Source organism: Nymphalis io, chromosome 9, assembly GCF_905147045.1.
Source record: "Nymphalis io chromosome 9, ilAglIoxx1.1, whole genome shotgun sequence".
NCBI lineage: Eukaryota > Metazoa > Arthropoda > Insecta > Lepidoptera > Nymphalidae > Nymphalis > Nymphalis io.
In genome coordinates this window covers 3,389,018-3,416,318 of record NC_065896.1, presented here as the reverse complement: position 1 = coordinate 3,416,318, position 27,301 = coordinate 3,389,018, and the positions used below count along the sequence as shown (strand labels likewise).

The 27,301-nt window shown below is 31.6% G+C and overlaps 1 protein-coding gene across 1 annotated transcript; it reads right to left on the bottom strand.

Moving 5' to 3' along the window:
- Positions 1–1,141: 1,141 nt before the first annotated feature.
- LOC126770794 (pre-mRNA splicing regulator USH1G) lies at positions 1,142–15,175 on the bottom strand. Its single transcript, XM_050490358.1, has 9 exons — positions 14,786–15,175; positions 7,724–7,867; positions 4,930–5,151; positions 4,432–4,658; positions 3,447–3,607; positions 2,799–2,962; positions 2,321–2,446; positions 1,988–2,109; positions 1,142–1,424 (listed from the first exon to the last, which is right to left on the bottom strand). The coding sequence occupies exons 1-9, from the start codon at positions 14,806–14,808 to the stop codon at positions 1,153–1,155; spliced, it is 1,461 nt and encodes a 486-aa protein (XP_050346315.1). The 5' UTR covers positions 14,809–15,175; the 3' UTR covers positions 1,142–1,152.
- Between the last annotated feature and the right edge of the window lie 12,126 nt (positions 15,176–27,301).

Below are 27,301 nucleotides of genomic sequence, written 5' to 3'. Positions count from 1 at the left end.
ATCTGAGCACGGCTTTACGAAACTCTAACACCACCGTTACTTCGAAACTTCATGAGTTTTCATTTTTTTCGAACAATTTATTACGAATTTAGCTATTAAATGTATCGAGGTACTTGTTAGATGAATGTAGGTACTTTAATTTAGGAGTAAGTCGTTCACGACTCCGCCATAAGTATCGAAAAACAAATTTTTTAGCGTAAGACTTTAAGATGTAATTATTCCTTTGATCGGTTTGAATGCATACTTTCGTATCGAATTAAGTGCCTTACGAATTCTTAAATGCTCATTATACGTATATATAAGAATAAAACATATCTTATTCTAGTTTTTTTTAAACTATTAATCATGTTATGTAGCAATGATCGAAGATTTTCGTAATTGTAGTTTTGTATAATATCACAATGAATTTATATTTGAATATGACTGAAATTTATAAATCCGTCCTTTGACATTTCAAAATTTACTTATATTCGTTAATTTCGTGGAATATTGTGTATTTTATATTTCATAGTCACATTAAATATTTGTTTAGTTAAGTCTCACTGTAAATTAATCAATTTAGATGTATTTTGGTATTATGTATTATCATTGGAGATTTTAGTATATTTTCCATTTGAATTTGTATTTAAAATATCGAAATAAAATTTGTAAAATTCACTACTTCGTTTTATTGGGCAGAGTATAAATAAATAAAAAAACTTATTGCAGTCTAAAAAAACGTATATTTATTTTTTATATAAATATAATATTTATTATGGCGTATGGATGGAATGGAATGAGTATCACATCACAAGTTTTATAATTAAGATTATTTCTTCTTACTTGTCTTATTCATTACCTTTAATACAAAAAAAACAAATGAAAAAGTGCAAAAAACACATAAAAAAATCTGAAATATATAAAAACGTAAAGTTCATTGAATAATTAAATCTAAAAAAAAGTAAAAAATATATAAAACATACTTCGATTTCATATATATATTGTTTCATCTAAGAGTTTAAGATAAAAATTATATTGTGCACAAGAAAATTTATCTAAGCTATCACAACACAAATCGTTTTCAATATTCAAAATCACACATGGGATCCTTATTAAATGCATTTATCAAAATATAAATTTATCTGTAAAGAGAAATAATTAAAAAAAAACACTTCATATAGCCGTATCGATCATGGGTCCCGGGTGAGAAAGCGCTTGCTTTCTTTCTTGCACCGCTGTGACCAGTTTCCTGTAAGGCCCTAGAGGAAGGCCGAGAGATTTCAAATCGCTTTCCGTGAGTAACATAAGGGCGTCTAGATCTATTTGTTCGTCCTTGAACTTCTGTATATATTGTGCGAGGCCCCACGCCGTGAGAAATCGTTCTAGTGAAGAGTACCCAGACTCCTCCGCTTCAGCTTCTTCGTCTGATGTTATTGTTGAGCTTCCTGGAATGTTATTAACTAGCGATTATTTGGCTGTATCTATTAAATCTGAGTCACTTTAAAAAAAAAGAGAACCACATACAGGGACCGTTATAATAATAATCTAATTAAATGTCAAATTTGATGTCATTTTTATCCGTAACAGACGTTTGGGAATATTATTATGATAACCATACATACTTTCACATTTATATAATTATAGTATTTGTGACAATTAATAGACTTCAAATATATCCTCGAATTATTCACTGTAATAATTGTATTTGAACAACTGTGATTTGGCGCCTTGAAGTTTGAATTTTTTTTTTTATTATATTGTCTAGACTAAAATTAAATAATCATTTTAACATAATGGTGAGATTTTTATTATATTTTGTATTTAAATTAACTTTTGTTTGGCAAACATTTCTATTGTGTGTTTTTAAATCAAACTTATGTAATTAGTGTCGTAATTATTACATCATTTATAAAGTTTTATATGATTTTAAGGTTTTATTTAATTCACTTGCGTTATTGCCAAGAGAAAACAATGAAAATTTAATTAAAACGAGTGACATAGTACCCACCGGATTGTGTAGAGTTCCACTCAGCGGGCTGGTAGGCGTGTCTCGCGGCAAGTGAGCCAGCGGAGCCGATGGACAGCTCCTCGCTGGCTGGTAGAGCACTCAGTGTTGCGGTGATGGACCGTCTGGAATACAAATATAAGGTATCTTTTTAATATAACGATTTATCAAGAGAATTTATTCCTAAGTTTTATATTTGTGTAACAAAAAAAAAACAACATAATAGTAGTTAAATTTTTTTTTTCTGTTCAACGATTACGGATATCCATACCCTCATATTGTGAAAATATTTCGTGTTATATTTTACAAATGTATAATATAGTGCGCTTATATAACCTAAAGGCAACACTTCCGAAGCCTGGTCTGTCGAATATACTTGCTGGTTCCTGCAATAGCACTTCCTGCCCAATGCCGTTGTCCTCAGCTTGCGCTGCTGCCAAGAAGTCCGGCTGACTGGCGGATCTGTTGGACAATTAACTTTATATGTAAATATACGTATATTTGTCTGAAATTAAAAGACTGAGACCGTTAAACCGATCACCATAAAAAATTTATTATAACTCGCCTGTATATAATGAGAGTGCTGTTGCTCTAGAGTTAATCCTATTAACTTTTTGTCCGTTCAACTGATCGTCATGATTTTAATTGTTAACAAAGAAGTATATCCACTAATTTCGGACATTAGCTAGTATTAAATATAATAAATTGTAGATTGATATAATTGATTTTGAATTATCCAGTATTAGAACTTGATTTAAAGGATTTAACAAAACAAAGGGAATCTTAAAACCATTTTGAAGGTGCATAGAATGACCTCGTCAAAGTGGATTTCCTGGGCTCGCCGTCGGTGAACACGTCGGCCACGGCGCCGCGCTGCTGCGGGCCGGCGCCGAACGTGCCGACGTACATCACCTCCGAGTCGCGCCGCAGCCCGCTCAGGGACGTGACCGAGCGCCGACCCTTCTCCACCTCTCCCACCTGGAATATTCGATTCTGGGCTTGACGGCGTTTCGTGGTACCAACAACGATCTTAGTATTCGATTAGAGTTCTATATATTTTGGTGTTTATACAAATGAATTCGTCAATCGGTGTCTAACTTTTCAAGGTGAATTAAATGGATATTCACGTTTAGCTTTTACAAGAATATAATTACTAAAAACATTCCCTAAGCTATGGAACAAAGAAAATAGGAATGTATATTTTTATTATTATTTTAGGAACGTGTCGATGAGCCGTTTGTGCGAAGAAGTAACCTTTTCCCATAGACTATGGTACTGTGTGAAGTGTAAATTATTTCTAACGCCGTAAATGCGTCGCTAATCACGAGATCTAAGATATTATGTGCAAATTATTTCTAATACTTAGTATTCAAACAACCCACACAACAGAGCGATAGTATATTGGTGTTTAAAGGTTATATAATAATTAAAAAATATCTAGGCTGCTACAATTGAACTTTACCTTAAAATCGTCTTTCGCTGGCGTGTTCTTCCCCAAAGTACCGTTCCGTAGTTTACTGGCGAGAGCCTTCTTGTACACCGCCCCGCGCCCCCTCGCGCCGGAGTTCACCGTCCCCACCAGCGCACTGTACGTTGGTCGAGGCTGTTCTTCTAATAGATTCCCTGAACCAAAAAATTATACTAAAAAAATTGGACCTTAAGGTCAATGATTTTTTACATAAGTAAATCATCTGTCAATAGAATCATAATACAAAACTATTATGTCTATCGCTTTTTGCTGATTCAAAGATAAAAACAAAGGTAATTTGAGAGGAATAATCCACCATATATTATTGTTAATACAGCGCATGCGATGGAAGTTCTCGGCGAGGTTTTCTAAATCTATATATTTTTTGTATATGCAAATAATACAGACAGGGACAGTTCCGTAACAGCCTGTGAATGTCCCACTGCTGGGCTAAAGGCCTCCTCTCCACTTTTTGAGGAGAAGGTTTGGAGCTTATTCCACCACGCTGCTCCAATGCGGGTTGGTGGAAGGGACAGTTCATTGACTAAATATTGACTTTTTAAATGATTGCACACCTTGGAAATGAAACGATCGCCTCTACGTTATTTCAAATTAAAAAAAAATTGTTTAGATAATTCGGCTATTTTTGTATATTAGGATATAAGATATAAAAAAAACCCGCTTAGTTTATTTCGCCGGTTTTTCTCAGGTCTGAGGTATTTATTTTAGAACCGGTGGTAGATTTATGACAATCAAAAAGCAAGTGTAAGGCTTCTATATTGAATAAAGATTTTTGACTTTGACTTTGAATATAACTTTTGTGGCAATAATATTAATTTAGAGTACATAAAAAAGGAATTTTCTATAAAATTATAAAGCAGTAGAACTGACATCGATTCTTAAAATGTTTTAAAACTAAATATGAATAAGATTTGTAAAAAGAACGAAAACATCTTGGAATTGAATATTTCGTACGCACCTTGACTTGAAGATCTAGTCATTTTTTGCTTTAAAGCCATTAAAACATTACTGGGTCTATGAGGCATCGGTGTTATGTCCTCATTGTAACCGGCCTCCCATTCTTTAGCCAATTTCTTTAATTCCTTCTCCGCCAACACTTCTGCTTTGCTTTGTCTTTTCGTGTACTGTTTTTGTACTTTCTCGTGATCCTTTTTCGCCTTTTCTTTTAATGACTTCGCTTTCTTTCTGTAATTTTTAAATAAATTGATTGTTTTTTTGTTTTAATATAATTTAATTAGATATTACCGTTTAGATTATTTAGAATGAGAAAAATTTTAACAGAAAAAAACTATATCACCAAAAATATTATTTCGAATCCGAGGCCTCATAAATAGGTATAAGCCTCTAAAGCCTGGTCTCTAGATAAACACGGTAAAAGTTAACCAAATTATAGAGAATCTTATGAGTTTATAAACGGTTAGTAGTAAAATTCATCTAATTATAAAGATATACATACTTATCATTATGCTCCAATTTCCCCGTAGCTTGGTCTAGAAAACGTAAAATATCTTCTCGACCATTAATTCCAGCCAGTTCCTGTGCCGTGTGTCCGTCTACATCTATAGAATACACGTTGGCTCCAAAATTTACGAGGAACGTAACACATTCTTTATGCCCTCTTGCGGCTGCGAGGTGAAGGGCCGTGTTGCCAAAGTAGTCGGCTTTATCAGGCTCACCGCTGGAATAACGAAGGTTGTTAATTGAAATAGGTCTATACTATGTTATAAGTTAGAAAATTTTGTGTTAGTTTATGGGTCCCACGTCGGGCGCTACGTTAGTTTGTACACAGTAATTATTACATAATTTAGTAATAAAGAACACTAATGTGAATTGAAATGATTGTGGATTCTATTATCCTATCTAAATTATATATTTTTTTAAATATTATATTTTTTTGTACCGATCTCATTAAATTAATAAATAATAATATTTAGACAAAACTCGAATTGTTATATAATTTAAGTTTTATCAAATAATCGTAACATTTACAGTAACTATAGAGTTATTAAATACCATCATTTTAATTAAGCTTATTAGGCTTTCACGCAAGGCGAAACATTATTTACATGTTAATACTTGGTTAGATTTAGATATTTCTGCGAATGAATGCATTAGAATCCATATCGCTGTTATATTCAATCTGTTACATTTTGCTTCACTGCGGATTAACATCAAATTGATGTAAAGTCAAATGCATCCTTTTAGATTAAAAAGTAGGAAATGTTCTGTTTTGCTCTACCTCACTAACGCGTTAGCCGATAAGCATCAATATTTTTTAATATATACTGATTTTCGCTCACGATCTTTTCCTATCACCTTTAAACCTGTGGACTTTCAGGCTTACAATAAGATCAACTAAGGCGCTATCACAAAAAGAGCAAGTAAACTTAAGTATTCTTGTTTGGCGATAGAATAAATGATGAGTGATAAGTGAGGGGTATCTACCCAGCCAGGCTTGGACAAAGCCCGACCAACAAGTAAAATAGAATATAAATATAGTTAAGAAATTCCTTTATACAAGAGCGTTGTAAAAAAAGAGGCGCGCTTATTTTAAGTTGCCATTTTGTTGGTGGACAGAAACGTATTCATTAATTCATTATTGGCGCAATTTGTAATTTTACAGAATGTGTTTAATTGTGTTATTTGGATTTAAGAGTAATAATAGTAAAGTTATTTACATGAATTTGTATGAATTTATTTTCTATTTTTAAAGACACAAAATCGAGGTTTTAAAAAAATCAGTTTCAATGTACTGGTGGTAGAGCTTTGTGCAAGCTCGTCTGGGTAGGTACCACCCACTCATCAGTTATTCTACCGCAAAACAGCAGTACTTGGTATTGTTGTGTTCCGGTTTGAAGGGTGAGTGAGCCAGTGTAATTACAGGCACAAAGGACATAACATCTTAGTTCCCAAGGTCGGTGGCGCATTGGTGATGTAAGCGATGGTTAACATTTCTTACACGCCAATGTCTATGGGCGTTGGTGACCACTTACCATCAGGTGACCCATATGCTCGTCCGCCTTCCTAATCTATAAAAAAAAAGTTTCACTTTTGGATACTAAATATGTTATGAAATATTTTTAATATCCAAATGCCAATAATCATTGACGTTATCTATTATTATATCTTGGAAAAAGTACGACCAATCAATAATCGCGAAAAAAATTACGGTTTATCTATAATATTGATATAAAATATAACGCTTAAGCAAATTTATTGTTTATTTATTCGCATTTACTGTATGCATATAGAAATAAATAATATAACGTATGAGTTTATTAACTCGTTTTCTCGTTTTGGGTAGTGTTAGGTAAGGCGAAACTTTGTAATGAATTTTTAACTTCCTGATTTAATTTTCTTAATTAAGCTCAGTATTGAATGAAAATAAAGGCTATACCTATAAATTCCGTTATTCTAATATTCATTAATTTTTTATTATCATATTCATCGACTTTTTTCTAATATATTTTAAAATATTCATTGTTCATACATCATTTAAAATTTTAGACGTGATATAAGAAGTATCGATGTTTTATTTTATATTCAAATACTAGATTGTAATGTCAACATCATCAAAAGTGTGTACGAAATAACAAAACAGTTGTATGGAACTGGCTTAAAATTCAGTTGCTACATTTGATCCATACATACGAACAGGCGAAGTTAAATAAAGACTTATAAAAGAAGAAGCCAAATAATAATAATATTAACACACACGTAGAAGTATTCTAATAATGATCAAGGAAAATTATCTTGGCATTTCTAAAATAGTAAAAATCAGAATTATTGTTCTTAGAATAAATTAAATTCAGAAGTTACTACGTAGTATTTTAAATTGTATAACGACAAGCTTAGATAAGTTATTTTAATCTTTACTATAGCAGAAGTCGTATTAACATTAAAGGGATTATCTGTTTCTAGGGTTCCTTGCTATAGATGATAATTACACTTTTGGTTATCAATGCCGTATTTGTGCATACAAAAAGGGTGAACGGATGGAATTTAAAGTTACAAATACCAAGGAAATGTAACTTCTTATCTTTATATAAATAGGCAAAGACAACATAGTTCAGTACCTTTTTCATTTCTATTTGTTGTTGAATTTTGTAAATAATAGTAGGAAAAAAAATATTCAAAACCAGAACTCATATGAGACAGATGTCAACTCATATAAGATTTTTATTTTCAATATTGATTATCGTCGTATTTCGAATCCATGTGTTACTATTAGTGTCTAATAGTCTACGTACCCTCTTCCACACAGCAACCGCAAAGCTTCTATATGACCCTCGAAGGCCGCCCATAGTGTCGGCGTCATACCAGATTCATCTTTGTTGTTGCATTCCTTTCTCGTCGCCTCCCGAAGTACTTCCAGCAGCCCGTCTTTGGCGGCTCTATAATTACATTCATATTTTAAATGTGTATAATAAATAAATAAACGATTGTAAGTTACTATCTTATTGTATCTGATACATTAAGGTGGGCTTTAGAGCTGGATGGAGATGGTCACCTTCTGCGAAAATGTCATGTTGCAAAAGAAGGCCGCGGAGCAGGAGCGTGAGGAGAGTGCCTCCGCTAACCCGCTTCGCCGAAGAAGACCGGGGAGAAGACGTCGGCGCTATGCACATCTTTTCCTACCGAAAGGAGAACCGCCTAGGTACGGTACTATGCGCAAGCGATCCCGTAACGTCCCCCGACAAGACGGAGTGGGTACTGGTTTTTTAGTGGGTATTCCGGCGCCTTCAGCATCGGCGAGTCTCACATACCCCCCACCTCATGTGGTTCCCCCACACATAAATGTGATTTTCCAGCGAAAAAATAATAAAAAAATGGTGGGCTTTAGAGAAAGCATATTCTCTGCTATCCTAAATTAACACATAAGTGATAGATTGTTAGTAAGTATAAAAATAATGTGTGTAAATTAAAATATATATGTGATAACCGTATAACGCTTATGTAATATAGAGCACAGCGAACCAGACAGACTTGCACAAGTATTACCGGTGTACAATCGGTTACAAGTAAATAGTACTCTTTTTTCTATTTCCTTACATCCGATGGAACGGAAATCCGAACCGATTGGAAAGAGATGCAGGACAAGAGGTTTTACGTGCATTTCGAGGGCATAGAAATGCACCACAGCTATCTAGCATTGTAACTCATGGCATTGATAGTTTCTTGACAGAAATACCTCGTAATTTCTGGCTATATAAAGTAGTAGCTGCCCGCCCCGAATTAAAATTAAATAATACTTGTATTTCAACTTTAAGATAATTAAAACGATACGATACGATTAGTGCAAAATCAGTACTTAGTGAGCGTTTACGTCGGGAAAGGAGTAACTGTGACAAATTTCAAGGCAATCGGGCGGATAGTTTAGGAGATATCGTGATGAGTGCTATTTCGCTTATTTATGTAAAGTTAAAGTTATTAATTCGCCAGTTAGTAAAGAGCTATTGTCTTTAGTTAGCAGTTGGCAGATTGAGGTCAAAAACATTAGCTATTCAATACATTATATCCCAACAATTGTAATACTATAATAAGTATAAAATTATAACAATAGTATAAACGTAAATGTCCGGAAGCAATGAAAAGTGAAGCATGTCATGACTAGATGTAACAATAGCTAATAATGAATGACTTTCACCGTGATGAGGCAATGTCGTCGTGTGAACAGACTCCCAGCCGATCGCGGCCTGCCGTACATCATAGGCAAGCGTAGATCAACGCACTTTGTGCAGAAACTTTGGCAGATGTTTAAAACAAGACTGTATTCATTGATTTAGCTTTGTATTGCACAACATAAAAAAAGGCGGGCTGTCAAACGTATTGTCCACCAGCCAATCTCAGCATGTGGATTTTATTTTATTCTCTTTCTTTTCTGACTGCGTGCAAAAGAAAAATAAAAAAAGGTGATGAGAAAAATAATTTACATAAGTATACATACGAAAGAACACATTACATAGAGGATAAATTGAAAGATAATTTTTTTTAAATTAAAATTTTAAATTGTTTTTTTTACCTAAACGTAGAATCTTTTTTTTACCTAAAGGTAAAAAAGGTACCTATAATCTAAAAAGGTATCTAGAATCTTCTAAATGGCCCACTGGAAGATAAGCAAAGATAGCAATCAAATCTGAACAAGCACAACCGAGTTCTCATGTGCCTAATTTGTGTTGTTGTTGTCTTTGTGTGTGTTCTGAAACGGAAAACGTGTATTAAATGATCAGGTATATCCATCATTGTCTCGTTGGTCTCTATTAACTATAAGGTCGCAGATTTCGAGGTTCTGGGTTCAAGCAAGTCGTACAATTAAAAGCATATTGAGATTTCTATCGAAAAGTAAAAGTAGCAGGAGTCTGGGAATTGGCAGATTTACATTGGCGGGCTTCGGAAAGTATGTTTAGCCTTTGTACCTGAATGATTTCCGGTCGTATCTGATTTGTCATCCCATCGGATTATGAGGGAAAGGAGTGTGCATCTGCGTTTGCGCAATCATATGTGCATACGCCATTGGCTCATCTCTTCTGAGAATGGCCGCCGTGAAATCTGTCAGGAGTACATCATTATCATATCCATCAGCATTGACAACAGTGCGCTGCGTATCTTTTTAGTGGAAGATTAGGCAATTATTATTATATCCTGGGACATTATTCACACACGGCCATCTGATCCCAAACTAAGCAAGCTTGTACTAAGGAAATCAGACAACTGATATACTACCTATAGTACTTTTCTTTTGGAAATACATGCTTGTATAGATAATTACACCCAGACTCAGGAGAATCAGACATGTTCATGCACACATATTTCTGTCCTGGGTGGGAATCGAACCTACAACCTTCGGAGTGAAAGGCAAGTACCTACCAACCACGCTAACCGGCTCGTCTAACCCTTACACTTACGTTTTGCATTGAGATTTATAATACAGCCATATTATATAGTATGGCTATGTCTCATAACTACGTCAAGTCATAACATATACCTAATGTATCATATATCATATATGATCATATATGAAATGACATTGTGCTAAACACAATAACAGTCTGATACATTTTCGTCGCTTAAAAATGAGTGTCTTTATTATTTTTTATCAAAATGATTGTCACTGTCACACACACATGATTTTTCGCTTACAATATCGACGTTAAAATAATCTTTTTTAAGATAAAAAGCATAATATAAAAATTTAAATAGATAATATATACCAGTAGAGGTTTATCGTAAATTAATTGTGAATATCTAAGTAATTTCTTTTATCAGTATTACGTTTACATACCTTTATATCGTCTGAAAGACTTAGAAATAAAATACAAATTTTAATACTTTCTTAACGATCAATATTCTTTTAAATTGTCTGATATTCTCATTCGGTCCTAAGAAAGTTTACGTAATTAAGTTGTTACAGTTGCAACAACATCAACACGGTCCCACTGTCTCGTAGACATTTAATATATTGAAGATAGACAGGCCACCTAATGGTAAGTGGTCACCACCGCCCATAGAGGTGCTTTGAACTAGCAATCTTCGGTTAAGATCCACGCGTATTAACCATTGGACCACCTCGGTATGCAGTCAATCTGCCATTTTCCCTCTCAAAATTATTTACTTATTGGGACTGATTTAATATCTGATGATGAGATTTGATGACTAATAACAATTGTTCAGGTGCCCAGTGGTTATTCACCTCGCGAACAATAAAATTATAGTACGGATTTTATTTCTACATTGCGTTCATATTGTCAAAATTTGAATCAATTCCTCGAGTTATTTTATTCATTAATTCATTCATAAATGATGTTATTGACTACAGTTTTTACTTTTTCTTTGACAGCATTGCATAATATCATTATCTATTGAAAATATTTTTGACACATTAGCTTTAAACAAAGATGAGCTTTTTGTTTGACAAACGACTTCTAAAATCAGTAGTACCTATCACACTTGGGTTCAATTGTTTTAGTAGATTCGCGTTTTTGCGCCGATCGAATCATTGAAAAAATTATAATAGTTCTTTGGTTTATTAAACAAAGTTTGTCCGATTAAGGTTTTTAATGTTTCACATTTAAGAGCGACATAGACTTTAAAAATTAGAGGATCAGTTGCGTATATTCTTTTCCTAGAAATCATGTGTAAAATTAAATTGAAAGCATCAGAAATGTCATTATAACTTCACAACTCGATCCTGATATTTTGCTATCATCGTAAACAAAAAAAAAATGCACAAATAATTTAAATAAAGGTGTTTAATCGGTATAAATGTTGTCGCAATATCGACCATCTCCAGAGGTAGATAAATATTTCTGCGTTTAGTATTGTGCTCGGAAGTTACATCAGTAATCTAACACCTGTCCTGATCGATATGTTGATAATATTAGATCACTTTTAATTTGTATCTAATTCCCTCCACGTTAGGTTTGAAATTGTTTGTATATTTTACTCTTGCAACATTTTTATCCCCCATACGGGCGGACTTACTGAACCGTACACATGCAGGGTGAATTATTGTTTGTTAAATGATAAGTTTCAACCGTTGTGTTTTCAACGAATAATGTATTTTCACAGATTTTCGCAGACCATTAACTTTAGTGGATATAATAAATTAAAGGTGTATAAGAATGGTTATACAATTAATTTCCACAATTATTTATAATTTATTAATTAATTTCAATCTTATTTCGAAAAATTTATCTAAATAAGGTATGTATGTTACTATAACAACATATAAATGATAAAAAAGCGTGGATTCAGTATTTGTTGATTTCAGGATAAGCATATAATATTTAATTGTATCTGATTGACTCTGTAATTAAAATGGTGAAAAAAAGATTATGTAATTATTTGCAATATGTAATTATTTTGTTACAGTTTACAGTTTATGAAAACTGACTTAATTTTACACTACATTCTGGTATTGTATATTTGTTTCAGCTAAGTTGTTTTCACAATATTAGACTTTAGACTTAAATATTGATGACAACGACAAGTGACGACAACTACCTCCAAGCCTTTACAGGACTCTTGTTTAATCTGTTTAAAAACTAAAAATTTATAACGTAGAAAAGACTTTTGGGACAGATTATACTTCGCAAAGAATTGAATTTAATAGTCGTAATGTGTTTAGATCAGTTATAATATAAATATTTACATGTTTCATACAAGAGAATTATATATATAAATAGGTTTTATAAAAAATATTGCATAGTTGAATATGAAATATGTACTGTGCATCGTATACCTTTTTTGCAATTTCTAACTTGGCAAATATTTTTATATTTAATGCGATATATGTTATTCGTTATAGTGAATTTGGATGCTTCATGTTCATGGCCCTTTTGTGACTAACTCAGCGGTCAGCTTACGGAAGTGTAAGGTTGTAGGAAATACGGTCCATGCGCAGTCAAAGCGGTTCAATGTCCTGAATAATTCTGATGAACTAACCGAATTGATTCGCGTTAACATTCGTGACAAAGCTATTATATCGAGCATCTTTGTAATATTTAATAATAGCCAATGCACCACCAACGTTGGGAATTAAGATGTTATGTCCCTTGTGTCTGTAATTACATTGTTCTATCCTTCAAATCGGATCACAATGATACTAAATATTGCTGTTTCGCGGGAGAATATTTGATGATGGGTGGTACCAACTCAAACGGGCTTGCAGGAAGCCCTACCACCAAGTAAGTAAAAAACTTAGCTATTGTGTCTTGTCCTGACCTTTATGCACAACCAACGATTCCACGTTTTTCAACGGCCAGGTTTTCATTTAGCTGAGCAATATGATAAGTTATGTCGGTATAGAACCAATCTTCTAATTCAAGAGTGATTCAGAATCTTCTTCTTTCAAGTATGTAAACAGATATAATTTTTTAACTCAATTATGGCTTACGAGAAAATAAATTGGCTGGGTTGTATTACTTTAGATATTTCAAATAAAGACGACATAATGGCTGTTACACAAACATAGGCTTGGCTAAACTGTAGCTGCAAAATGTCAACAAAAGATGCAAGGAAGCGTGTACGCAGAACAGACATAAGACATTTTTATGTCAGATACGATTCATTCAAATATAAAAACGTTGTACTCAAAATTGACCTTGAAATTTTACATTATCGCGCCAAAAAGTATAACTTGAAAAAATAACTATTTATTGTGTATTAAGGTTCTCTGGTTTTTACCGCAATTACGAATTGGACCATGACAGATGGAAAATGGATGGATGGTGCGATCGCGGTCTAAACCTTAGTACTTAATTTTTTATTATACATAGATATATCGCGAAAGCTTAGTGTAGCTAAAATTTATTGTGATTAAGTCGGTGGTTTTAAAGTTAGATTTGTTTTCTTCACACGCATACGGAAGAAGCATGTCGGAACAGTTAGTTGATTATAGAAATTGGATATCACTTCCAGTACTTAAATAGAGAATATCCGATTTCTAGTTGTGCGCACTTGAGGAAAGAGTTAAACGAGAATTAGTCTTAATACAATTGCTTAAAGTTTATAATTACAATGTGCCATTTTTGTAGTTCTGTTAGACATGTTTACATTCATATATTATAATCATTGCCTTTCTAAGTAAATCTTCAAGCAGATGGTGCAAATTTTTCGTAATTTGGAAGGATGATTTTTTATCTTGACTTTTACACAATCCAGTAATTTGACATAACTAATAATATTGTTATCTCTTTCTAATGTGTGGACTTGAAGTGCTTAACGTGTATTCGAGTCATGTCATATTAGTGTACAAAGCCATAACAAGCTCCGTACCCATGGGTAGACTCAACTGTAACTATAGAAAATATATCAACAGTTTTCTTGTTTCAATCTTTATATTAATAAGTAAACTTAGATAATGCAAATAATATTTTTGTATTTTTAAAATAGTGTCAATATTATAGCTTTAATAAATATATTATACGTATTTTTCTACTATTTAGGCATCTAAATCTATGCGGCATGTGAACTAGCGTGAAGCAATTATTTTAATTAGCAATCTTCTAATTTAATTTAATGAATAAGTGATATGAATAAAGCGCTGAAGCATTTTTGAATTAAGTCTGTATACATACAATATAAGCCTTCACTTTCGCAAGTTAATTTAGCTTCATTTATACTGATTTAAATTAAAAAAAATGGTACAAAACGGTTTTTTTATTAAAAAAAAGAGGTCAGAAATAGAAAATTGCTTATTACTATCATCTGCTAGAATTATCGATGAATAATATAATCTTATCTTTGCGACTGGTCAGATAATAGGAATTTCAATCAAAATACTATTATAAGTAAAATGGGTTTGTACTTACTTGTGAAATCTATCTGTAGTCATCTTATATTTTTTTCACACTCTTCTTTGAATATTCTCAGAAAACTTGGGCAAAAGTTTGTTCAACTCATTTTCAATAACTTTGTCTATCACCGCGAAATTGATAACACGAGAAAGTTATGGCTTTGTCACACTTTACACCTCAATTCTTTTAAATTGTATAGTTTTATTTGTAACATAATTTTCTTTTAAATAACACTAATTTATTGTATTTTTATTGTACAAAAGTATTTTTAAACAAAGAAAGCTTTTTTTACAATTCAGTCAATTCATTTGCAAAATTACAATTTCGGAAATTTTGAATAAGTACTGTTTATGTACAATATTTAAAGTTGCATTTAATGTTACAACGAACTTAACAAACGTACACCTGATTCATGAGAAAAAAAACGAATACCAACTGAGCCACAGTGAATATAGCCGCAATAGATTACAATGACCTCGTTGATAAATGTTAGCGCCATCTATTGAAAAACTTCTAAGAGCCATACGTAACAAGAAATATAATTACAAAGTTTCAAGCAACTATGGCCATCTGTTGCTAAATAGCAAATGCGTATGATGATTTCAATACTGACCACTAGATGGCGATATGTACTTCCACCAGATATTTGAATTAATGCAAAATTAAGTAAAAATATAAGACACCTTCAAAAACTTGACTAATTTCTTATTTTTATAGGTACTTGCTAAAGCTGAAATATGTAAGTAAATCAATATATATATAAACTTTTTTAAATAATTTTGTTGACATTTGTCTATACATTTTTCCAAAACAACAAAAAAGATCCATCCATAAAAATACAATAATTTTACTTAGTTTTTAATTGGTGACTTCGTCAACAATTTACACAAATTCTGGACAACTCTTAATAATATTGTATAATTTTTATTATACAAACTATATATCTGATATTACGTTTATTCGAAACACATTAATTTACATAATGGGTACTAGTAGATAGAAGCCAAAACAATCACCTATTAAAAGGATTACTGAAACGAATGGATTGTTAAAAGGATGAGATATGAAATCGTTTCATCCGAGTAGATCTACCGTACTTAGTGGCGTCGAGGACTTGCACAAATATTTGTTATCCATTAGCTATTTATCGGTTAATGCGTTTCACATGTAACTCTCCAGTGATCCATTGCCGACATCAGCTGTAAAACAATCATGATTCGTTAAAATGTTATCTTTGACGTTATGTAAATATACTAATAATTTTTATTGGTGTTGTAAATTAACGGCAATATTGGAGATTAGCGAAAGTATAGCCGATATATATTTTGTTAGTTTATGACGATGAGATATTATTTTTTTTTATTTTAGGTAGGCAGAGGTAAGCGGGTTTCTCTGTATATTCGTATTGTAAATAATAAACTATTCTTAAGACCATCAATGCAATGAAAAATATGGGATGTATGTTATGTCAACAAAGCCTTACCGTCTGTATGAACTGTGTTTCCCTATATTAAAAAACATTAAAATATAAATACTTTTTACTAAGTATAGAATTTATAGTCTGGTTACCTGTAACCAAAAGCTGGGCTAAGGTTTTAGCTTCTTTAAAGAGGATAGTCAGCTGTTCAGCAGTTTCAAGTTCAGCCTGTCACTTTTTGTCATTATATATCTCAGAATTACCAGATTGCTTATAACTTACATTGTCGTGATATTTTTATTGTATTGTTTCGATAAAATTTCATTTTATAATCTTTTGTTTTATTTTTTTCATTAGTTACTTACCTTTGCCTAACTTTACTTACCTATCTATACTCGTGTCCCATCCTATCGTATCGTACAAGTACCGGTCTAAATTTAAAACTGTAAGCGATAATTTTATGAACAATTTAAATTATCAGTGTAGCACATCACAGCAGAATTAAAGATAAATAAACATTGACATTAGATTGACGCAATATTATTGGTTTGGGAAGTGTTGTATTATAAATAAAGATATATTAGAAAAGTGCATAGAATATGTAAATCTAAGATTTTTTTATCTTTACTCGAGTATAAATCACTGACCAGAAATTTATGTTACTAAATTTAACAAATAGATAGTCCGGACATTGGACAAGTCAATCGACATTTTTTTTTAAATAAATTTATCGACGACGAAGTGGCGGGGAACTAGTATTATAATAATTAAAAGCATTCCTACAGAATGATATAATATTTTGATAAAGATTAATTACTGTGTGACAAATTAAACTCAAGTTAATGATAAATAAATAAATGTATATATTTCCCTAGTTTCTAGACATAAGAAAATGAAGACAAATTGTAAATGTAAATTATTTATAAAATATAAAATTAATATGGCATTGTTAAACTATATAAGTTGTACATATGAAATAGATTGGATTGTTTTTACGTGCAATTGAAAAAATAAACATATCTTTGTTCTTTATAAAATAACCATTATTTGTGAATTAATTTTTGTGCATAAATAAAATATTTTCGAACACATTAAGATTTTTTTAACGATATTTTCCTTAACTTCTTAAATTGTAAACGTATGTATTATACAGTTAGCAAATATTACTTTGCTTTTACTTAGTGGTTGGGCTTTGTGTGTGTCGCAGACTTACATTTATCAGTCAAAAATTACTATTGTTGTGTTTCCATTTGAAGAATGAGTGAAACATTGTAAATACAGGCACATGAAATATAATGTCTTAGTGTCCAAGGTTGATGACGATTTATCGATTTAAGAAATGATTAATATTTCTTACAGTGCCATTGTCAGTGGGCAGTGGTGACCACTTATCATTAGGTAATCTACCTACCTCAAAAATATTATGCAACGATTTTGTAAAATATATAACTGAATTTAATTTAGATTAATACCCAAAAAATAATGTTAAAAATATTGGTAACCTTAATTCAGAAATCTATCATTAATCTAATCAATTTTTACGATAATTGACATAGTTATTGTGAATTTTACCAGATATAAACTTTTGACAATGTAAATTGTAATTTGAAATTCAATTCTCGTATTTTATTATTCTAGATATAATAAAATACGAGATATGAAATAAAGTAGCGCAATATTAAGTGTTACTTTATGAATTAACTATATTCAACATACTGCACCATATTACTATTAGATCCCATTCCTAAGACTCAAAATGATTTATCGTCTCCCATTGTATCAGAAAGCTAATTAGCCAGTACGTGTCCGATAAACCCATACGGAACTTCGTAATATGTGTAATGACGTCATAAGCCCTACGAGATGATTGCCGATATATCTTTTTTATGCTCGTTTATCGCCCGATAATATAATAATCATATCGCGCTGACAATAATGGCATGCCAAATAAAATCTACCTACCCTATATTCCGATCGAAATCGTTACAAATTTTACCACATATTTTCAATATAAAAATCAACTTTACCGTTACAAGATAAGGTTGTAATTACCTCGTCCGAATGTAATCGTGTCGGACGTATTCGATTATCCAAAAATACCGAAGCTCGAATGTACAAATTGGGTAAGTTCGGAACGCGCGGGAAAGCAATATGTTTTTATTTCTTTTTAATTTCCGGTTCGCTTTAATGGCGTCGAAATCAATATAATGGTGAAGCGGCCAGCGCCATTTTAGCATTTTGTGGTTTTGCTCATTTAACATCATTGGGCTTAACCGAGCGCGCCAATTAATATAATTATATTGTTTGTTTTTTACGCGTAAACATTTTCCATAACATTTCAAATTTATTTCAGAACTGAAGCACTACTATATAAAGAGCATTGAAAGTTTGTTTGTTTGTTAGAATCAATTTTAGATTCTAACAGGTCCCATGTCTAGGCCTTTTCCAGGGTAGAGCGAGATGGTCTTTGGTGTCCCCTGGGACCGCGCAATATTCATCATATCATAATCATGCGTGTCTAAATGTAATCTTTATATCAAATTACCTATAAAGAAACTCTTAACACTATGCCCATTATAATCTAAGATTCGCAGGCCTGATGACAGAAATTGTCTACATCATTTTTTTTTGTTTTTAATTGCTTTTAGGGCTTTGGCGTCTCTTGGCATTTAGTGCTCAAGCTGACTTGTTAGCCTTTGTAGGTACAGGTACCTGTGTTTTAACTTTATCTAAATATTTTAACTTTTTTCATATCCAAATTAAAAATCTTATAAGTTGGTAGTGAGCAACTATTACACGCTCGAGATTATTTTTTTTTACACAATGCGTAATTTAATTAAATATTATTACACTTGGTTTATATTGAAAATATATCAAAAAGGTCTTGTGTTTTATTTCATCACATATCGACTTCTACAAAAACATTTATAATAATTGAACGAATGAAAAGAAGGAATTGTAAATTCCTTTTTTCTTCTTTTTTTCTTTTTTTTATTCTTATAATTATGTGTTTAATAACAACATAAGTTCATATAAAAATAAATGTGATGTTGCATACATAATAATACATAAATAAATTTTATTTAAATTTAGAAATGATCAAAATGTTGTATTTTTTTAAGTGAAAACCTTATTTATATGCAGTTTAATAAAGTATTATATATAAAGTAATATAATATATAATATAATATATATATAAAATTGTACGTTCCTAAAATACGAATACATAAATCATATTATCTTGCATTAGGTTTATGAAGACAGCTATATAAGTATTTTATGAAACAAACTTGTTCCACAGATATCTATCTATGCGTGTATTTAAAGTTTAAACAAGGGCATATAATAATAATAATAATAATAATATCCTGGGACATTTTTCACACACGGCCATCTGATCCCAAATTAAGCTTGTACAGAGCTTGTGCTATGGAAACCAGACAACTGATATACTACATATACTATTTTTCTTTTGTAAATACATACTTATATAGAAAATTACACCCAGACTCAGGACAAACAGACATGATATGAACTTAATATAAAAGTTTAATGTAATTTTTCACTAACAGTTAAAAAATTCTGAAGTTTCCTCTGGCGCAATCATCCGCAGCATCCCTTGCAACCGCACAGAATCTTAATAGGTACAAGGTAGTATATAAATCTTTACAACAAATAACATAAAAGTTACATAACAGTTTCATTAACAATGTATATAAAATTATATGTCGTATTGTTAAAGTTTTCGTGGTAATCAACAAAAATTTTTTTTATAAAATACTTAGGCGGACGGGCAAACGGGCCACTTGATGATAAATGGTCATTGCCCAGAGACATCAACTGTAAGAAATATTACCATCACTTACATCGCCTATACCAATCTTGGTAACTAAGATATTGTCCCTTGTACCCGTAGTTACTCTGGGTTACTTACAATTCAAACCGAAACTCAATAATACCAAGTATTGCTGTTAACGGCGGCAGAGTATCTTTATTTTAATTTTTTTTTATAGGATAGATAGGCGGACACTGGGGGTACTTACTCAGACGAGCTTTGCATAAAGCCCTATCACCAATAAAACCTAGAAAAAAATAACCTTTACAAGCACTATCGAATCGTTATTTTACAAGATAATTAAATGTAAGCATCCACCATCGGCTTAGTGGTAATTCGGTAGAGAACAGTCGACGAGAAATTCAGTTATATCGTCCGAATTATTTTTAGTACGTTAACTAACGTCAACTAACTTTAATTTATATAATTTAATGTATATAATTTATATATCTAAAATAAATCATAATATTTAACATAATTCTAAAAATTTTTTACTATTAGATTCTCAGAAAACAAAGCAAATCAATCAAAGAGTCATTTGCCCTCCCGGCGAATATAAAAAAAAAAAAGCAAATGTGCTAGTAAGATATTGAATGATATATATATTTTTTTAATTGACTTTGAGCTAAGAATTCTTTAAGGAAATTTTATATCAAATATAGTTAATAAATATCACTTTACAATTTAAAAAAAAAGTTTATAAAACGAACACAAAAGCTTTTATAGATTTCTAATATGTGAATGTTTTAATATAATAGAATCAATCAATTTTATTTAAAACGTTTAAAAATATTTTTATAGAAACAATATTACCTAAATTGATTCGCGTACTTTCGTATCAAAGTGAAATATTAGAATAATAAAAAATAGATTGTTTATTTTCAAATCACAAATGTCCAGTTTCTGAACTCGGATCGCTGATAGAAATCAAATATTATTATAGGCAACATCATAGTAAAATATTAAATTGTTGTTAGAGGTACACAACAAAGCTTAGGAACATTTTGGTATGTAGGTATTTACTACAACAAACCTGCCTAAGCGTAATGTGGTTTTAAGCTCTGGTCCTTAAAGAGGAAAGGTAGCCTTGCCAAATGGTGTTTCATTTTCAGGTTGATTTTACGTTATAGCATAATTATGGCTTTTTTTGATAATGTATTATTTTTTTACTATAAAATGCAAATGTTGTGACTAAGTAAGGAAGTTTGTAGGAAGATGTATTAGTGTATTGTTGCGCTTTGTATATATTTCTACGTTTATGTGTTACTTTTAATAAAGTCGTTTTAACACTTTCAGTTTTTATTTTTGTTCTATACAATTATTAGTACAAAAAAATTGTTAACACGGATTTGATGTCACTATCCTTGATTAAGATACGGGATTATTTTTCAGTGAGCCATCTCGGTTATATTTGAAAGGTAGATAATATAATCTAACGCCTGTAACGAATACATTGACACTCCAATATTATTTTCTATAGCCAAGTTACAAGTCATCGACAATCGATCTAACTTGACTTCCGCCACTTAGCGGTGTTTGTATATCTCCATTAGGTGCAGGAAACTTCACTCTTAGGGATCAACCACTCTTTCTATATAGCTATGTATTTCGTCTAATTGGTACTTAACAGGTAATCATAATAATTACGTATTCTTCATTACTTTATTGATAAATTATTTATAAATAGACATGAAAATAAATTTGAAATATTTTTATTTTTTTTAATTCGGAACTTATGGAATTTGGAACATTTAGTTTGAAATGAATAAAGACATAAAACGAAGTCATGATTTTTTTCTTAAAATTGAACAATATATAAAGATCATTACGAGTCAATTATTTACAAACATAAGTAAATAATAATTTGCCAATCATCAGCGTATTTCTAATGAGACATTAACAAATGCATTTAACAGTCGAAGTTGTTAGAAAATGCCACAATGCGGCGCTGTTTACGCGGAAGCCGGCAGGAAATGGCCACTAATGGTCGCCGCGCCGGAAGCGACACCATTACGCCCTAGTGATGATCAAATAATTACTTAGTTTTATTTTGCAAATGTACATTTATATAACGATACTTGAAAGGATATTGGACGTGATAAAACTCTAGGATGTATGTCTTTGAACTTAACGGTGATAACAATTGGTGAAATAGGCACTCTTTTAATGACTTTTATTTATAATATTATAAATAACTATTCTGTTTAAAAGTAAAGCTCAATTCAAAGTTATTTTTATTTAAAAAAATATTAAAATTGACCGCGTCAGTAGAAAAAATCACATTATATTTAAAGTGTAATATAAATTGTTTATTTTCAAATTTAAGTAATTTGACTTTAATCTGAATGATCATTGGTCGATAGCAGTCAATGACGTCGTCGGCATCAATAAGCGTTTAAATCAAATTATTAGTTAATCCGACTTCGGTTAACGTTTCTGAAACTAGAGATAGGTAAGTCTGGTCCGGAAGATCTTATTTATTTTATGATTACTTGTTCTTTTATAACAGTTACACGTTTCACACTGGTTTTAAACTTTATAAGTTCACAATAAATAACTTGCGCTGACAATTTTCATCCGTCTCTCTTTCGAAGTTCAGTGAAGTTCACCAATAAATCCTGGGTCGAGTTCAAGTGAAAAAGATAAAGTCGGTTTAGAGATAACGGGACGGTAACAACACGATATACATATTTGTATTTATAGAGCCAAGCTAGCAAAATTTGATCACCAATTACATTTAAATTTTAAGCAAAGAGAAACCTTCTCTAAGGAAATTAGAAAGAAATAAAATTATATACTTTTATTAATTAATAATATTTACTTTGTTTATTCCAATATATATTTTTCATTTTATTAATCCGAAAAAGTTGAAGTTCTGTTCTGACAATTGAGGAAAGATTTATGTCATAGCATAAGCAACATAAAGTAGGTGGCGCGCGTGTTGTATTGGATAATTGCATACAAAAAATACTAAGGACACATTGCAATGCATAACGGGCGTTAGGCAAGTTGGTCATATAAGTCTCTTATATAAAAATGTATGTCTCTGAGTAAAGTATTACATGTAAACTGAATTAAGCGTATTTGCGCATCGATGTCGTATCGTAAACGTTTCGTGTAAATAGTAGTGTAGTCTTGAAAACTCCTTTCCGTCTGTAACGAGTTTCAAATTGGAAAATCTACTTAGAGACCAACTTTGGAACTCGCCTCCACGCCCTTGTTTTTCCAATTTTCTACTCTTCACAAATCCTAGGAAACTCTCTTATCTGTTATTTATTTTTATTTATTAAAGATAAAGTTTAATGTTGTTTCGTAAATTTCATTAATTTATTTAAAAGTACCATTACACTTTCGCAATTATTTAACTTATAGTAAATATTATAATGGGTGAAATTAATAAAAAGAAAAAAAATATATCAACGCAATCTAAAAAATAGCACAATACGTTAACACCTTTTTTAATCTCTTATTATGTATTGTTGCTATTGCAATTTACATTTCACAAACTATAATAATAAAATGTGTGAAACATGACCACTAACAGTAGGAACAGATTAAAAAATCATCCAGGATAATAAAGAAGTTATCGGCTGTGAGATCTGACGCCGGTGCCTAGCGAATGGAAAAAAGTAAAAAGGCGGGAACTTGATTCATAATGGCATCAAACATGGCGGCACTGATTGCGATCTGAAATAGAGATAAGAATGGGGTGGCTAGCTTTGTCTTGCGCCTGATGACTATTACAGTAGGTAGGTTATAATAAATAAACATCTGCTATGCTATTTTAATGACAATTTGTATTGTTTGAAGGTGTTAATGTTGTATATTTAGCTGATGAGGTCCAACTGCTATTAGGTATTTAAAAAAACTTAATTTAAAATGCTTTAAAGTTGCATAAACTGTGCAATTAAGAAATAAAAATGTGAATGGTGTACTTCTTTATTTAAGGCCATAGTTCTATAAATAATCGGACACAACAAAAATAAGCATTTTGCGTTAGCAATGCATAAGCGTTGTTTGACGGTCACCTGTTATCCACTAGTGACTTGAGTATATTTCTACCCAGATAGATGGATTGAACTGCGCTTTTCCACCATTAATCCAACAATATACTTGCTTGGATTATTTTTTTGGATTGATATTTATTTATCTATAATTGAAACTATTTTTTCTTATGTAATAATAATTAAAGCAAGTAAGCAAGTTTTTTCCTTAATTAAATAAATAAATACCCGGTACCCGTAGTTGGGCGCTTCATGTAAACCAAAAATGGTTAATGGTTAAGGTCATGTTACATCTCTAAGAAATTCATTTATTCAAATTTAGCATTTATTGGAATGAGCCAATGAGTATCGGCGGTTGTGATCACTTACCGTCACGTGGCCTATATGCCAGTATGTTTACCGACTTAATAAAAATAACAATACTTCGAAAAAAACGGCCTATAAGCACTTTGTATTCTGAAGAATTTTATAATCCTTGCAAAACGTATAAACCAACGGATTACTGTGAGTACTAATTATAGAGTATTAAGATTATAATAAATACAATTTGTCATTTGTATCGATTAATGCGAAATATTTAGATATTTCAACCTACTTACAAAGAAGGTTACCTACGTCGAATTTTAACAAGAAAAAAACGTAATAAAACCATCACGAGGTAAAAGAGAAATGGTAAGAAAATTGTTCAAAGGACAAACGTGTTGGAATCACTCGTTTCACTGAAAAGGGTGTGGAAATAAAAGCAGCCAATGATAAAACACCTCAATCTGGTTTCCACTTTTTCACCAAATCTCGAGGGTCTATATTTTAGATATCCACGAACGGGAAAAATCCGTTCGTCTGCTGTTATTTGAATACAATAAAAAGTGTAATAAAATAAACTGGCCGCAATAATTTTTATTGTAAGGAGGACCCTCGAATTATCATTTAGATGGGGTAGTCCGCAATATGGCGCGAATTTCGGGGGCAAAAAATAGATAGACGCAGCGCCAATTGTCGGTTAGGGTGACCTTTTTAGTTTTCTGAAATTGCTTCGTACTTACGCGAGTCATGTTTGATTGAGCTTTATTGGAAACATAGATCTGTTGTTTAAATAAAACCTAAAACTCTATACTTGTGTTTTTATTTCGATTATTTTATATCGGTCCTTTTTTATGAATCATTCAATTAGATAGCAACACTATAATTTCTTAATTTCAATTATTAATATATAATAGTTAAGCCGAGATGACCTAGTAGTTCGAACGCGTGAATCTTAACCGATGATCGTGGGTTCAAACCCGGGCAAGCAACACTTAATTTTCATGTGCTTAATTTGTGTTTATAATTCATCTCGTGTTTGACGGTGAAGGAAAACATCGTGAGGAAACCTGCATGTGTCTAATTTCATTGTCTAATTTCATTTTCAAATCCTGCCACATGTGTATTCTACCAACCCACATTGGAGCAGCGTGGTGGAATAAGCTCCAAACCTTCTCCTCAAAAGGGAGAGAAGGCCTTAGCCCAGCAGTGGGACATTAACAGGCTGTTACTGATATTAAATTATGATAGATAGTTCACGTTCGTTAAGTATTCATAACAAGTGCCGAGATTTAATACAAATATTAAATTTTAATCTAAGTGTCGTCACCAACAAGTATTAATGACAATCTCCCCACAAAGAAGCTATTCCCCTGAAACACATTACACTGATTGCACTGTGTTCACATTTATCGTACGGGAGCGGAAAGCGTTTTTATTTGTTATTTTCATTTATTTAGGCTAAGGTCCTTCCCTCTGTCCCTTTTGAGGAGAAGTTTTGAAGTATGTTTAACCAGGCTGCTCTAATGCGGATTGGTTCGATATATCCGATACATGCAGTTTTGCTCAGGATGTTTTCTTTCACCGCTGAGATGAGTTATAAACACAAAATATATATTATCTCATGTATATTATTATATTTTCTCCATAAGACTGGGTTCTATTTCTGAAGAAATAGTTGTTATAAGAGGTTTGTTTTATTAAATGCCGGTCGTCAAAGGTCGTCAAAATGCATTAATTAATATCTTTGTGTTTGAGTGTTTGTTGTTTATAAAAAAGGCTACGCAGCGTTTAATTACAAAAACTAAGCTGTACTTGCATTCACAAGTCTACTAGTACGTAATATCAGAAAATTATATGTAGAATAAGCGAAAAATATTAAATCACATAGTATAAATATTTACCTGTGGCAAAGTAGTGGGTCAGAATTTTTCTGATGTCTTCGAGTAAGGATTGGGCGAAACTCCTGCGATTGGATACCATAGACCATAAACATATTGTAATTCTAAATTCTCTAGCTTGAGGATGACACCTTTGTATCATAATGTAGTCAGTTTTTATATCAATAAACTTCAAATCGCTTTCGCTTACTTAACAAAGCATTAACCTAATAATCGGTTTGCCTGATTTCGGTTGGGGACGCCAAATGGAAAGAGAATCAGTCCTGATAAATGATTTTGGAACAAATGTTATTTTGATCTTTAGCGATACCGCGGGATTTGTGCGGGGGCGTTCAAAACGCTCGCCTTTTGATTGCATTGTGTGGCGTGATCGGACAATTAATTGCTATTTTCGTTTTTGTATAATGCTGTTTATGTTAGGTACAGTTTCATTATTCGAAAATGGAATAATTTGTTACTATTGTAATTGACAGATTGTAATAAATATATTGAAAAAAGGTTTTAATTTGGCTTTGTTAATACTTAATATGTCCCACGATGTCACCCGCTTTATTATTAAATTAGTAAGTCTGTGTCTCAGTCTCTTTTATTCGTTCACTTATAGTAAATGCTCCTTAGGTTCCTAGCGTGTTGTATAAATACATACAATACATGATATTACTCAATTTTCAGATAAGAGTTAAATAGTTAATTAATATAAAACATGATGGATGTTTTCTGAGATTAGTGCGCTTAAGACTCTCAAGTGTCTCTCAATGTTATAATATAGAATATTTCCGCAAGGTCATTCCGTTTATAAAATAAAGATTTAAATTATTACTTTGAAACTATCATAATAGCTATTAATAAATAGCTTAACTAAAAACGAGATGTTTAGAAAAAGTCATGTATTTCGCAATAACATAACGAAAAAACAAAACAGTGTTATCATGAAAAAAAAAACATAGCTTATATATTTTTTATAACATTAAAGACTATATTATTATTTGATAGGTTACAAAATACATTGCAAAATACCAAACATTACAATACATAAGCAATACAATTTCTATTATACCCGTTAATCATGAGCAT